General features: G+C 45.4%; 1 protein-coding gene across 2 annotated transcripts in view; it reads left to right on the top strand.

The window, feature by feature from the left end:
• Positions 1 to 12,889, top strand: part of STAT1 (signal transducer and activator of transcription 1) — a 1,010,933-nt gene that overhangs the window by 243,071 nt on the left and 754,973 nt on the right. For both annotated transcript variants that reach the window (XM_075829995.1, XM_075829994.1), the window contains exon 6: positions 9,111 to 9,189. In XM_075829995.1, the coding sequence (XP_075686110.1) occupies positions 9,111 to 9,189 (79 nt within the window). The remainder of the gene's footprint in view (positions 1 to 9,110; positions 9,190 to 12,889) is intronic.

The following is a 12,889-nucleotide window of genomic DNA, read 5'->3' as shown; positions in this document are numbered from 1 at the left end:
TTCCTAGAATCTGCCCGGAGGCTAAACCCGAGACAAGCTCGATGGGCGCTATTTTTTACCAGATTCAACTTTTTGGTTACCTATAGGGCTGGGTCTAAAAATATTAAGGCCGATGCGCTGTCGCGTAGCTTCTTGGCCAGCCCTCCTTCGGAGGAAGATCCTGCTTGTATTTTGCCTCCTGGTATTGTCATTTCTTCTATTGATTCTGATTTAGTCTCTGAAATTGCGGCTGATCAAGGTTCAGCTCCCGGGAACCTTCCTGAGAACAAGCTGTTTGTTCCCCTGCAACTCCGGCTAAGGGTACTTAGGGAAAATCATGACTCCGCACTATCTGGTCATCCAGGCATCCTGGGTACCAAACACCTCATTGCCAGAAACTATTGGTGGCCTGGGTTGCCTAAAGACGTTAAGGCCTACATCGCCGCTTGTGAGGTTTGTGCCAGGTCCAAGACTCCCAGGTCCCGACCAGCGGGCTTACTACGTTCTTTGCCCATTCCCCAGAGACCTTGGACCCATATCTCCATGGATTTTATCACCGATTTGCCTCCATCTCAAGGCAAGTCGGTGGTGTGGGTGGTAGTAGACCGCTTCAGTAAGATGTGCCACTTTGTGCCCCTCAAGAAACTACCCAATGCTAAGACGTTAGCTACCTTGTTTGTCAAACACATCCTGCGTCTCCATGGGGTCCCTGTCAATATTGTTTCGGACAGAGGGGTACAATTTGTTTCATTGTTTTGGAGAGCCTTCTGTAAAAAGTTGGAGATTGATCTATCCTTCTCCTCTGCCTTCCATCCTGAAACTAATGGCCAAACTGAGAGGACTAATCAGTCGCTAGAACAATATTTAAGGTGTTTTATCTCTGACTGTCAATTTGATTGAGTCTCATTCATTCCCCTCGCCGAATTTTCCCTTAATAACCGGGTCAGTAACTTGTCAGGGGTCTCCCCCTTTTTCTGTAATTTTGAGTTTAATCCACGGTTCTCCTCCATTTCACCTGGTAGTTCCAACAATCCCGTGGTAGAGGTCGTTCATCGGGAACTGTGCACAGTCTGGGCCCAGGTTCAGAAGAACCTAGAGGCGTCCCAGAGTATACAAAAAACTCAGGCTGATAGAAGATGTTCTGCTAACCCCTTGTTTATGGTTGGGGATCTGGTGTGGTTATCGTCAAAGATCTTGCGCCTTAAGGTCCCATCCAAGAAGTTTGCTCCCCGGTTTATAGGGCCGTATAAGGTCATTGAAGTCCTCAATCCTGTCTCCTTCCGACTGGAGTTGCCCCCATCTTTTCGTATACACGACGTGTTTCATGCCTACCTCCTTAAAAGCTGCTCCCCGTCCTGGGCTCCCTCGAGGAAACCTCCTGTTCCCGTTCTCACCCCTGAGGGGGTGGAATTCGAGGTGGCCAAGATTGTGGACAGCAGGATGGTCCAAGGCCCCCTCCAGTACCTGGTCCATTGGAGAGGATACGGGCCTGAGGAGAGGACTTGGGTACCCGCCCGGGATGTTCACGCTGGGGTATTGGTCAGGAAGTTCCACCTTCGTTTCCCCAATAAACCAGGTCCACTTAGAAAGTGTCCGGTGGCCCCTCATAAAAGGGGGGGGGGTACTGTAAAGGATCTGCCAGGCACAACTTCTGTGTATACGCCCATGGGTAATCAGTCTGCACCTGGTTCTATGTCTCTGAGACTGACTCCATCTTCCACCACTCAGGATGGCAGGCTTAGGAGTGGGAGAGCCTATCGCAGCCTCGCCAGATGGAGCTAGCTCCCGCCCTCTGTCTATTTATACCTGCCTTTCCTGTTCCTCCTTTGCCTGTGATTCTTCTCGTGTGGTTTCCTGGCCTTGCTCCTAGCTATTTGACCTTGCTTCATACTGACCCCGGCTTACTGACTACTCTCCTGCTCTGCGTTTGGTACCTTGTACATTCCTGGTTTGACTCGGCTTGTTCACCTCTCTTGTTGCTCACGGTGTTGCCATGGGCAACTGCCCCATTTCCCTTTGCTTGTGTCCCCTTGTCTGTCGTGCACCTACTGAGCGTAGGGACTGTCGCTCAGTTGTACCCCGTCGCCTAGGGCGGGTCGTTGCAAGTAGGCAGGGACCTAGTTATATCACTATGTGCAGCTACATACACAAGCCCTAACATTACTACAGTGTCCTGATAATGAATACACATGACCATCCAGCCTGGACGTCATGTGTACTCAGAATCCTGACACTTCTGAATCTTTTTTGTGAGATTCCGGCAAGTGAAACCAAATCTCGCGAGATCACGGAGGTAAACGAGGTTTAGTTTCACTTGCCGGAATCTCACAAAAAAGATTCAGAAGTGTCAGGATTCTGAGTACACATGACGTCCAGGCTGGATGGTCATCTGTATTCATTATCAGGACACTGTAGTAATGTTAGGGCTTGCGTATGTAGCTGCACATAGTGATATAACTAGATCGCTAGTGCAGTGTAAATGAATGGAGAGGAGTGCATGATGCCGATTGGTCAGCGTCATGCACTCCTCTGTACAACGCCCACTTGGTCGAAAGTAAAAATACGCCTACTTGGGCATTAAGAAAGCTCATTAGCATAAACCAAAATCGCTCCTAACGTTGTGAAAATAGATCGTTTTTTAAATAAAAAGCATTACTGTCACCTACATTACAGCGCCGATCTCCTTATGTAGGAGACAGGGCACTTATAATGTGGTGACAGAGCCTCTTTAATATTTGGCATTCTTTAAGAATGTGATGTGTCAATAAAAAATTCCCCGGTGGAACATTGGCTTTTTCAATCAGACCCATTATTTCAGTATTTCCTGAAAGCTTTTGAACGTCTGATATAGTTAGGGCGTTCGGGATGTCCCAAGGGGCTGGGAAGGGGGAGTCAGAGCTACATTGAAGACATGGAAGTAGACTTAATGGCATCAGGGAGGGTGGGGAGGATAGCAAGTTAGAAAACGTATTCACCTCCTGCCAAGCCAATATTGTGCCCTTGAGCAGAGACTCATTGCAAAGCTTGTCTGCAGTAGCAGGACGTAAACCCCAGAAGGCCTGTCTTTCTTCCACTGACATTAGAGAGTGTTCCATAGAGGCATAGATGTTCCTCAAGTCATGGTGTGCCAAAATGGTCCACCGACGTAAGTGGTTAGCCCTATAATAGGACAATAAATCAGAGAGGCCAAAGCCTCCCAAGCGGGAGTTTGCAATAATATATCTATAAGCAAGTCTAGGACGTTTGTTGTTCCAAATAAATTCAGATAAGGTTTTCTTAACTAATAGGAAAAAGGACTTAGGAAGCCAGGGGATATGTAAGGAGTGTAAGTAAGTTTTAATGTCAGCTAGTAAGTTTAAATAATTGAGTTTATAGAGTAGGGAGGGGTTTTTGGGAATGCGGATGTCCAAGTACTTAATAGACGTATCTGGCCGCAGATAAGGCAAACTATTTTTTAAGCGAAGAATAATAGCTCGTGAGACCGAAATGTTGAGGGCTTCTGTCTTGCTGAAGTTTATTTTAAAATTAGGGACTTCCCCAAACTCCGAAAAAATATTGGTGATATGTGGGAACGATCTCTCAGGATTAGTAGTGAGTATCAGCAGGTCATCTGCAAATGCTGCCGTTTTGTGTGTAAATGAACCTATTGACAAGCCATGAATAACGGGGTCCTGACGAATTTTCTGAATCAGCGTCTCCATGACCAATACAAATAGCGTTGGCGACAGAGGACAGCCTTGTCTCGTACCATTAGTGATGGCAAAGGAATTCGACAGTACCCCATTGACTTTCACCTTCGCACTAGGGTTACTATATAGGGAAAGGATCGCTTGAATAAAAGCAGGAGGTATCCCAAATTTCTCAAGGGAAGCAATCATATTAGGCCAATCCACCCTATCAAATGCCTTTTCTGCATCTGTACTAAGCAGGACCTAGGGTGTTCGAGATTTTAAAGCGTATTGCACCAACCTTAAAACCCTTGAAGAATTATCTGATCCTTGTCTTCCCTTGACAAATCCGGTCTGTTCAGGCCCAATAATGCTAGATAGCAGGGGACTAAGACGGGCTGCTAGAGCTTTAGCCCACCATTTGATGTCAGTATTAAGGAGTGAAATTGGTCTATAGCTTCCACATTGTGAGGCATCTTTACCCTCTTTAGGGATAAGATTGATATGTGCTTCTAGTGCTTGACCAGGGAGCTTCGAGCCAGTGAGGAGTGAATTACAAAGAGAGGTAAATGGTGGTATTAGTAAGTCTTTAAATTGTTTATAATAGTTTATGGTATAACCATCTGGGCCCGGACTTTTACCTGAAGGGATAGAGTGTAGGACTTTTAGAAGCTCTGAAGGGGAAAAAGGGGCCAGCAGTTCTTGGGCGGTAATGTCAGATATGCACGGAATGTCTATGGAATCTAAATATGAATGTATAGCATTTTTGGTGGAGGTAGGTGAAAAATCAGAAGATTTAGAATCCGCAAGATTGTACAGGTTCATATAGAATTTCTGGAAGGCATTGGGGATGGAGTTTGTATCTGTGACAAAATTACCTGGGGATTGCGCAATGCGGCGAATAAATGCTTTATCTTGATGAGCTTTAAGGAGAGCGGATATCGTCTTGTTGCCCTTGTCTCCATGGGCATAAAATTTAAACCTCGAGATTTGCAACAATCTGGCCGATTTAATGTTGAGAAGATCCTTAACCTTATTACGTAAAGAGTATAATTCTTCTTTAGTAGTTTCTGCTTGGGTACGTTTATGAAGGTTTTCTAGCGAGGAGATTCGAGAGAAAAGGGCATTTAGGAGTGCCGATACCTGTTTTTTAATATATGTACATAAAGAGATAAGCTCTCCCCGTAAAAATGATTTATGGGCCTCCCAGGTGATAGCAAGCGAGATATCTGCTGTAATATTAGTGTCAATGTAGTTTTGTATATGTGTCTTTATAGAAGATTGGTGAGAAGGATCAGCTAGCAGGGTATCATTGATCCTACAACACCATTGGCCTTTAGGAACGTCTGCTAATGTCAGGGTATGAGTAGGTGCGTGATCCGAAAGGAGAATACTTCCTATGTCAGTACCGAGTATAAAAGGGACCTGAGATTGAGATACGAAGATATAATCTAACCTATGGTAAGTATGGTGCTTATGAGAGAATAGGTGTAGTCCCTATCAGAGGGATGTAACAGTCTCCAGGCATCCGACAGATGTAAGGCGTTAGAAGCCTTACGCAATTTGGTAGTATATCTATATGAAGTGGAAGTTTTCCCTGTGGTATCCAATAATAGGTCTATAGGAACATTGAGGTCACCTCCCACCACCAAAACACCCTCAGCAAATTGTTTAAACAGTTGTAAGGTATCAACTATCCACGTCGTTTGTTGGGAGTTAGGAGCATATAAATTTGCAATTGTATAAAGAGTATTTCCTATGAGGCATTTGATAAATAAATAGCGACCTTCCGGGTCAACCATTTCAGCTACCCATTTGAAAGGCACACTTTTGTGGAAAAGTATACTCACTTCTCTGCGTGAGGACGAATAGGTGCTATTGTAAACATTCGGAAAAACCTTCTTTCGTAAATTTGGGATTTTGTTGTGTCTAATATGTGTTTCTTGTAATAGGGCGATTTTTGTCTTATCTGTGAGAATTTGGTGTAAAATTTGGCTTCTTTTTTGTGGAGAGTTCAGACCTCTTACATTAAATGAGGTAATTTTTAGTTCCGCCATAAGTTCGCAGTAAATGAAGTAGCAAATCGGCACACATAACCATCATTATTATAGGCAAGACCATCTATTGTCTGTGAGAGGGAGAGAGGGGTGGGAAAGGAGGGGAGGAAAGGAATCGGTAGGGAAGGCTATAAACAAAGAAACAGAGAGGTTGCTAGCAACCATAAGGACAGCAATATTTCGTAAGAGTGATAACACATATTAGTATTGTAGCTAGTATTGTAGCTATTGTAGCTAGTCCTTATCCACAGGAGGAAATCTTGAGGTGCATAAAAATCTTGTAGGACTGAATACACGTTAGTCATATACCAACAAGTAATCCCTACACTGAAAAACATACCAAAACATATGGTAAAAGGTTACATATCAATGCATGTATAAACTCAGATCACATTATGTGAAAAAACATTATCTCCTCACAAATATAAAACGATAAACTTAGTGAGAAATAGTGTGGAAATTCTGAATGTCACTCACAACACCTCTCCCACAAACGTAGTGGAGAAGCGGAATCGATCAGGAATCCATCCGGTGGCTTCTGACAGTCAGGTGTCCAGTTGTCTAGCACGAGTGTGAGCCTTCTTGTTTTTGGGCGAAGGGGCTTTTGAAGTTTGGTTCCAAAATGAAGGACTAGGTAAAGGTGGCAAGTCCATCATGGTAGACGGGAGCCACTATGGGATATCCATGGGCGGAATGTCCAGGTTCTCCCAAGCAGCTACCAGGTCCGCAGGCTTTTTAATGATGATTTGGTGACCATCTTTAGATATAGCAATACCAAATGGAAAGAGACACTTAAATTGCATTTTTTTCTCCCTCAAAGCATCCAGTAAGGGTTTAAGCACTCTCCTCTTTGCCAAAGTTGAAGGAGCAATATCTTGAAAACTTTGAATCGTAGAAGTGTCGTAGGTCAATGCATTCCTATTTCTTGCAGCTTTCAGAATGGCAGCGGTGTCTGTGTAACTAAGCAAACCGCACACTATATCTCTTGGGGGGTCGTTGGGGCGAGGTTTGGCTCGTAATGCCCTGTGGATACGCTCAATCGTGATCGATCAGGGCCTAGGAGGTCAGAAAAGATATCCAGAGCTAGTTGAGGTAAATTATCGTGCAGAATTGACTCTGGGACGCCCCTGAGCCGGATGTTGTTTCTACGGCTCCGATTTTCTTGGTCCTCAACACGTAATAGAGACTCATTAATACAATCCTGCTGATGGTCGAGAACACATTTGACTTTCGCACTATAATGCAGCAGAGCATTTTGCGTGTCTTCAACGGTTTCAACCCTGGTGCCTAGGCCGCAGAGATCAGACTTGATATCTGCAAGGTCTTTCACTAGTGGTGTAAGAGCTTGGTATAGTGTCCTTTTGATAAAACCTCTTGATGCCGGGGCCATCCGAGAATCATCCCCAGTATCAGAGTTACAGCCTGCACTATCCATATCAGAATCATCTTCCATAAGATTGTCATCAGATAGTAGCTGTGCTTGCTTGGATTTACAAGCAGGTGAAGCTGCTAACTTTTTTCTTAGAAACTTATCAAGATTTGCTTGTGTTTTATGAGTCTTAGGGGTAGGTGCCGCTTCTAGGGTTTTGTCTTTGGACGTTTTGACCATGATGGCGGAATAAAATCTGAGTAAGCAAATGTTCTGGAAGTTTCAGTGACAGGTAAGTATTCAAGCTAACATCTACACAGCGGAGTGTACAAGTTTAATCCCGTACAGAGAGTGATGATATAGATGCTTATGTACTGTGTTGGAGGCTGTTACAGTGTTTTACTGACAGTAGAGCAGGGTAAATCTGCAGCTCCTTCACTATAAGATGGCCGCCGGGTACAATCACCTTCCCCCACTCACTGGAAAGGTCCTGCAACGCGTGCCGGCCTGTCTCTGTATGTTTTCAATAGGCAGGGACCGTATACCGCTCCATGGCACCGTCTGTGTACGGATTTAGTTGTCGGAGGGAGGGGATGGCTGCAGAGCCCCGTGTAACCGGCGTCCGCATGGATCCACTACCACAGCCGTGTGTGGTGTAGGCCGCTCTTTCAATCCGGCGAGGTAAGCTTAAAAACTCTCTCTTGTCGGCCCAGCAGTGGTATTGTATGGTGGTAGGGCGGTGTCCGGTCGTATCCTGAAGACCGGGGGTGATTTCCTTGGACGGATGATGTGAGATGCCGTTCTTGGGGTCAGAGCTCTCACTCAGCACATCTTTCCACCATCAGCGCTAGGCCACGCCCCGCGGAATAACGCTATTGCATACCGAGACATCCGGAAAAAATTCTGTGTTCCGCGTGGTATAGGCTTTTTTTTACAGTGGCGTCCGTTTGAGGTATGCCGGGAACAACTGCTGCTGAAGACCTCTAATATAAAGACAAAATTCAGTGTGAAAACACCCTTATATTTGTTTATTTTTTAAATTTTACTGTTAAAACACTTAAAATGTTTTGGCCTGCTCCATCCTGTGATGATCAATATATTACATTAAATTGTCCATATAATACACTGTGTACATGATAACAATTTTTTCTTATGATTTGAAACTCGTATCCTCTCAATCCATTCAATACCTAAATTATTAGTGGAACCAATGGACAATTATAAATTAGGGTCCTTTTCATGGGTCAATATGGTCAGTGAAAAGGAGTGCCGATCAACAAAACAGCTCGTTTTCGCCTTTCACCCTTTCACAGGAAGAAGTGATTGGTTATGTATGGGAACAAGCAATCGTTGCTACGAAAGTTCATGCCCATATATTTCCATGTCGGTAAAGGGAGATGTGCTGCCGAGAAAAAATGCAATCAGCCGATGAATGAGCGCTTGCTCGTTCATCGTCTGATCATTTTCCTGTTTACACAGGGCAATGATGGGAAACGAATGTTAATATGAACACTCGTTTGCCCGCTCACTGGTGCGTGTAAAAGGGCCTTTAGCTTTCAGCACCACTCGTGGTTTTCTAATTTTAAAAATTGGCTCCCCAGGCAGTACTGTCAACCAGAAATCAGAGTCCAAATAAATGTATAGCCACTGACCCAGATTGTAATATAATCCTAGTCTTTATTCATGTCATGGGCTTGAGAATGGCCAATTTATGTTTGAAATGTCGCCTTCACTGTATTGGCACATTTTGGTGGAATAAAGACGAGAATTATTTTACAATCTTATGCACTGGCTATACATTTTTTTTGGACAGTGGAACGATGGTAGGATTTATTTTTGTTTACTAGCAACTTTTTACCTATTCATGGAAATCTTATTTTGGGGTTAGTGCTTTTTTTTTTTGTAGCTATCTCTACGGTTGGAGCTCATAGTTAAAAAGAAAAAAAAAAAGATCAGAAGCTTTATTAGGGATAGAAATCAGATTTTCTGTTAAATGAGTACTGTGGTCCTGTGTTAACTTGCCATTTTTTTCCATAGGAGGTGGAACAAGATGTGAAGAATCTAGAAGACTTACAAGATGAATATGATTTTAAATGTAAAACGGTACAAAGCAGAGGTAAGGATTTAGAAAAAAAACCCTGTCCTGAGTATGAATGTATGTATATATACATGTAATATATAAATTATACTGTTTTGCTGATGCTCTGCCCCAGTCAGTCGTCTAGCTATTACAATTTGGCCCTTGTGAAAGTCACAGAGATCCTTCTGCTTGCACATTTTAACCTGCTTCCAACACATTAACTTCAAAAACTGACTGTTTACTTGCGGAGTAATATACCCTTTGACAGCTTCCATTGTAACGAGATAATAAATCGTAATAACTTCACCTGACAGTGGTTTTAATGTTTTGTTTTTTTTAACGTCTGATCATTAGTGTATATTTATGTATAGGTATAATTATAATGGGGTAATATAAATAGGTGTTACATGCACTGCTGCAACATATAATATGTGCTGTTTTTGTTGTGGTTTAGTTGCGATTGTTTTGCGTTTTTTAACCCCTTAAGGACATGGCCAATTTTAGTATAAAAAGGGCTCTGCGCTCTTGCTTTTTGCCAGAGCGTTGTTTGTTACCCATAGTTTGTCGTGCTAATGGTCTCCCAGTGTCTTCCAGTTTCCCAGTGTACCTTGTTCATGTATCCCGTATCCTGTTTCCGTGCTACCCAGTTCTAGGGCCATGCTGTGCTGTTGCCATGCTGTGCTACAGTCTCGCTTGATTTGCTACGCCTCTCCTGACGTCTTCCCGCCGCCTGGTCCTGGACGTGCCTGCCTCGTTACTGCCTACGATTGCCTCAGGTATCCCCGCTGAACTATTTTGAACTCTGTACTTACCTGTTTGGCCAGCTGCCATCCCGCTACGCGGTACGCCCCAGTGAGTCCACACCCCGCATCGTGACAACGACATCACAAGCCATGCAGGCGGATATGCTAGTCTGCCAATTACGATAGGACTAACTCCTCCAGGCAGTGAACTGCATTACACAGCGACTGGATGCGCAAGCTGCAGCCATCAAGGCACCTGTTCCTGTTCCTCCGGCTGTTCCTCCTATTACACCTCCTGGCAGTACCAGTACTGACTCCCGATTCTCGCTGCCACTACCTTCTCGCTTCAACAGAGATGCGAGTACCTGCAGGGGTTTTGTGAACCAGTGCCAGATCCACTTCTGCTTACATGCCAAAGCATTTCTGTCTGATGGCTCAAGGATCGCTTTCATCATTTTGCTCCTTACTGGCAAGGCCCTAGCATGGGCGAGTCCCATCTGGGAACGTCAGGGACGAGTCGCACGTGACTTCCAGTGTTTCCTACGGACTTTCCGCTCAGTATTTGAGGAACCTGGATGAGTCTCATCTGCTGCTGCATCTCTGCTGACCCTTCGACAGGGAGACACCTCCGTGGGCGAGTATGCCATTCAGTTTCGCACCCTGGCGGCAGAGCTGTCCTGGAACAACGAGGCCTTGGTGGCTACATTCTGGCAGGGACTGTCTTCCTAGATTAAAGACAAGCTTGCCGCTCGTGATCTGCCACCGACCCTGGATGACATCATTCTTCTCGCCACCCGGATTGACATGAGGATCCTGGAGCAATCCCAAGAGGTTCGTTGGGAGTGAAGACTTCCCAGGCTGGCTCCTACTTTCCAGCAATTCCTGTTGCCCTCATCAGTCGTTCCACCAGAGGAGCCTATGCAGGTGGACCGGCTCAAATTATCCGTCCAGGAGAAACAATGCAGACGCACTTTGGGACTTTGTCTGTATTGCGGCCTTGGAGGCCATGTAGTGCGTTTATGCCCTCAGATGCCAAAAAAAGACGCATTGGATCTCTGCCTATCTGGACTATCCACAGCTAACTTTATCCACAAAGACCTAGTGGATCTTCCCCAATTGCCCACAGTCCCTCTAGAGACGTTTTTGGCTGTTGCCTCAGTGATTGGACTGCCTCTGCCCGATCCTATTGTATCTGAGACCAAACCGCTGAAGCTCCAAGTTGGAGCCCTTCACTCGGAGCTAATTTCATCTCTTGTCCTGCCCAAAGCCTTCAACCCTGTGCTGCTGGGTGTGACTTGGCTTCGACTACATGCCCCAGTCCTGAACTGGAATTCCGGAGAGGTTCTCCAATAGGGCTCCAAGTGTTTCAATTGCTGTCTGTTGCAGATCCATCCAGCCCAGCCTCCTCTGCCTCAGTCGTTGGCAGGATTACTTCCTCATTACTCGGATGTCTTCAGCAAGAAGGAGGCTGAGACGCTGCCCCCACACTGGGGCTAGGAGTGCCCTATTGAACTGGTTCCTAATGCGTCCCCTCCTCGGGGACGGGTATACCCTCTCTCCTTGCCAGAGACTCCGTCTATGTCAGCCTATATCAAGGAGATTCTGGAGAGGAGTTTCATACGAAAATGCTCCTCCCCGGCCGAGGCCGGGTTCTTCTTTGTCAGGAAGAGAGACGGATCTCTTCGGCTTTGCATCGACTACCGGGGCCTCAATCAAATCACGGTCAAGAACAAATATCCGTTGCCACTAATTTCAGAACTATTTGACCGCATACGAGGAGCCAAGATTTTCTCTAAACTAGACCTGCGTGGGGCTTACAACTTGATCCGGATCCATCGGGATGACGAATGGAAGACTGCATTTAACACCCAAGATGGGCACTACGAATACTTGGTGATGCCCTTTGGTCTGTGCAACGCTCCCGCGGTCTTCCAAGAGTTCATCAATAACATCTAACGAGATCTCATCTATATCTGTGTTGTGGTCTATCTTGATGACTTTTTGATTTTTTCTCCTGATCCGACGACTCATTGGAGACATGTCCGTCAAGTTCTGCGATTAAGGGAGAATCGGCTGTATGCCAAGCTGGAGAAGTGCGTGTTTGAGAAGAATTCTCTACACTTCCTGGGCTACATAATCTTGGATCAAGGCCTCAAGATGGTAAAGTCCATCCTGGAATGGTCACGTCCTCAAGGCTTGAGGTTCATACAGCGTTTTTTGGGATTCGCCAACTTCTACCGGCAGTTTATCCCAAACTTTTCTTCACTGACAGCTCCCATTACTACCCTCACCAAAAATAGGTATGAACACAAAGGTGGGGACTCCAGAGGCAGAATCTGCATTTAATAGCCTTAAGAGTGCCTTCATGTCAGCTTCAACCATCATCCTGATGTATCTTGACGGCTTTCGTTGGAGGTGGACGCCTCCTTTGTTGGTGCAGGTGCACTTCTGTTCCAGAGAGGTTCCAAAGTGAAGGCAGTGGTATGTGGCTATTATTCTAGACTTTTTTCTCCTGCAGAGCAGGATCCTATTGGGGATCGGGAGTTACTGGCCATCAAATTGGCTCTGGAGGAGTGGATTCATCTACTAGAGGACGCAGCTCATCTCATCCTGATATATACCGACCACAAGAAACTCACCCATCTCCAGTCAGCCCAACGGTTGAACCCTCGTCAGGCCAAGTGGTCGCTGTTCTTTGCCTGGTTCCAGTTTGTGCTCCACCACCGTCCTGCTGACAAAAATGTGTGGGCCCATGTCTTATCAAGGTCGTTCGAGACAGGACACCGTGGAGTCTCCGCAAAGTATCATTGATCCTGTATTATTTCTGTTAATCCTCTGCAAGTTAGAGACATCCCTCCGGGGAGAACTTTAGTGCGCCTGGCAGGTCGGTCGAACGCATGAAGCGAAAGGTGGATACGAGAAGAAGAGAACCGCCTCAGTATCTTCCGGGTACCAAAGTTTGGCTGTCCTCAAGGAATAACCGTTTAAAGGTA

Source organism: Rhinoderma darwinii, chromosome 6 (genome assembly GCF_050947455.1).
Source record: "Rhinoderma darwinii isolate aRhiDar2 chromosome 6, aRhiDar2.hap1, whole genome shotgun sequence".
Classification (NCBI taxonomy): Eukaryota; Metazoa; Chordata; class Amphibia; order Anura; family Rhinodermatidae; genus Rhinoderma; species Rhinoderma darwinii.
Note: the sequence above shows the minus strand (reverse complement) of the source record. Positions and strands in the feature narration are given on the sequence as shown.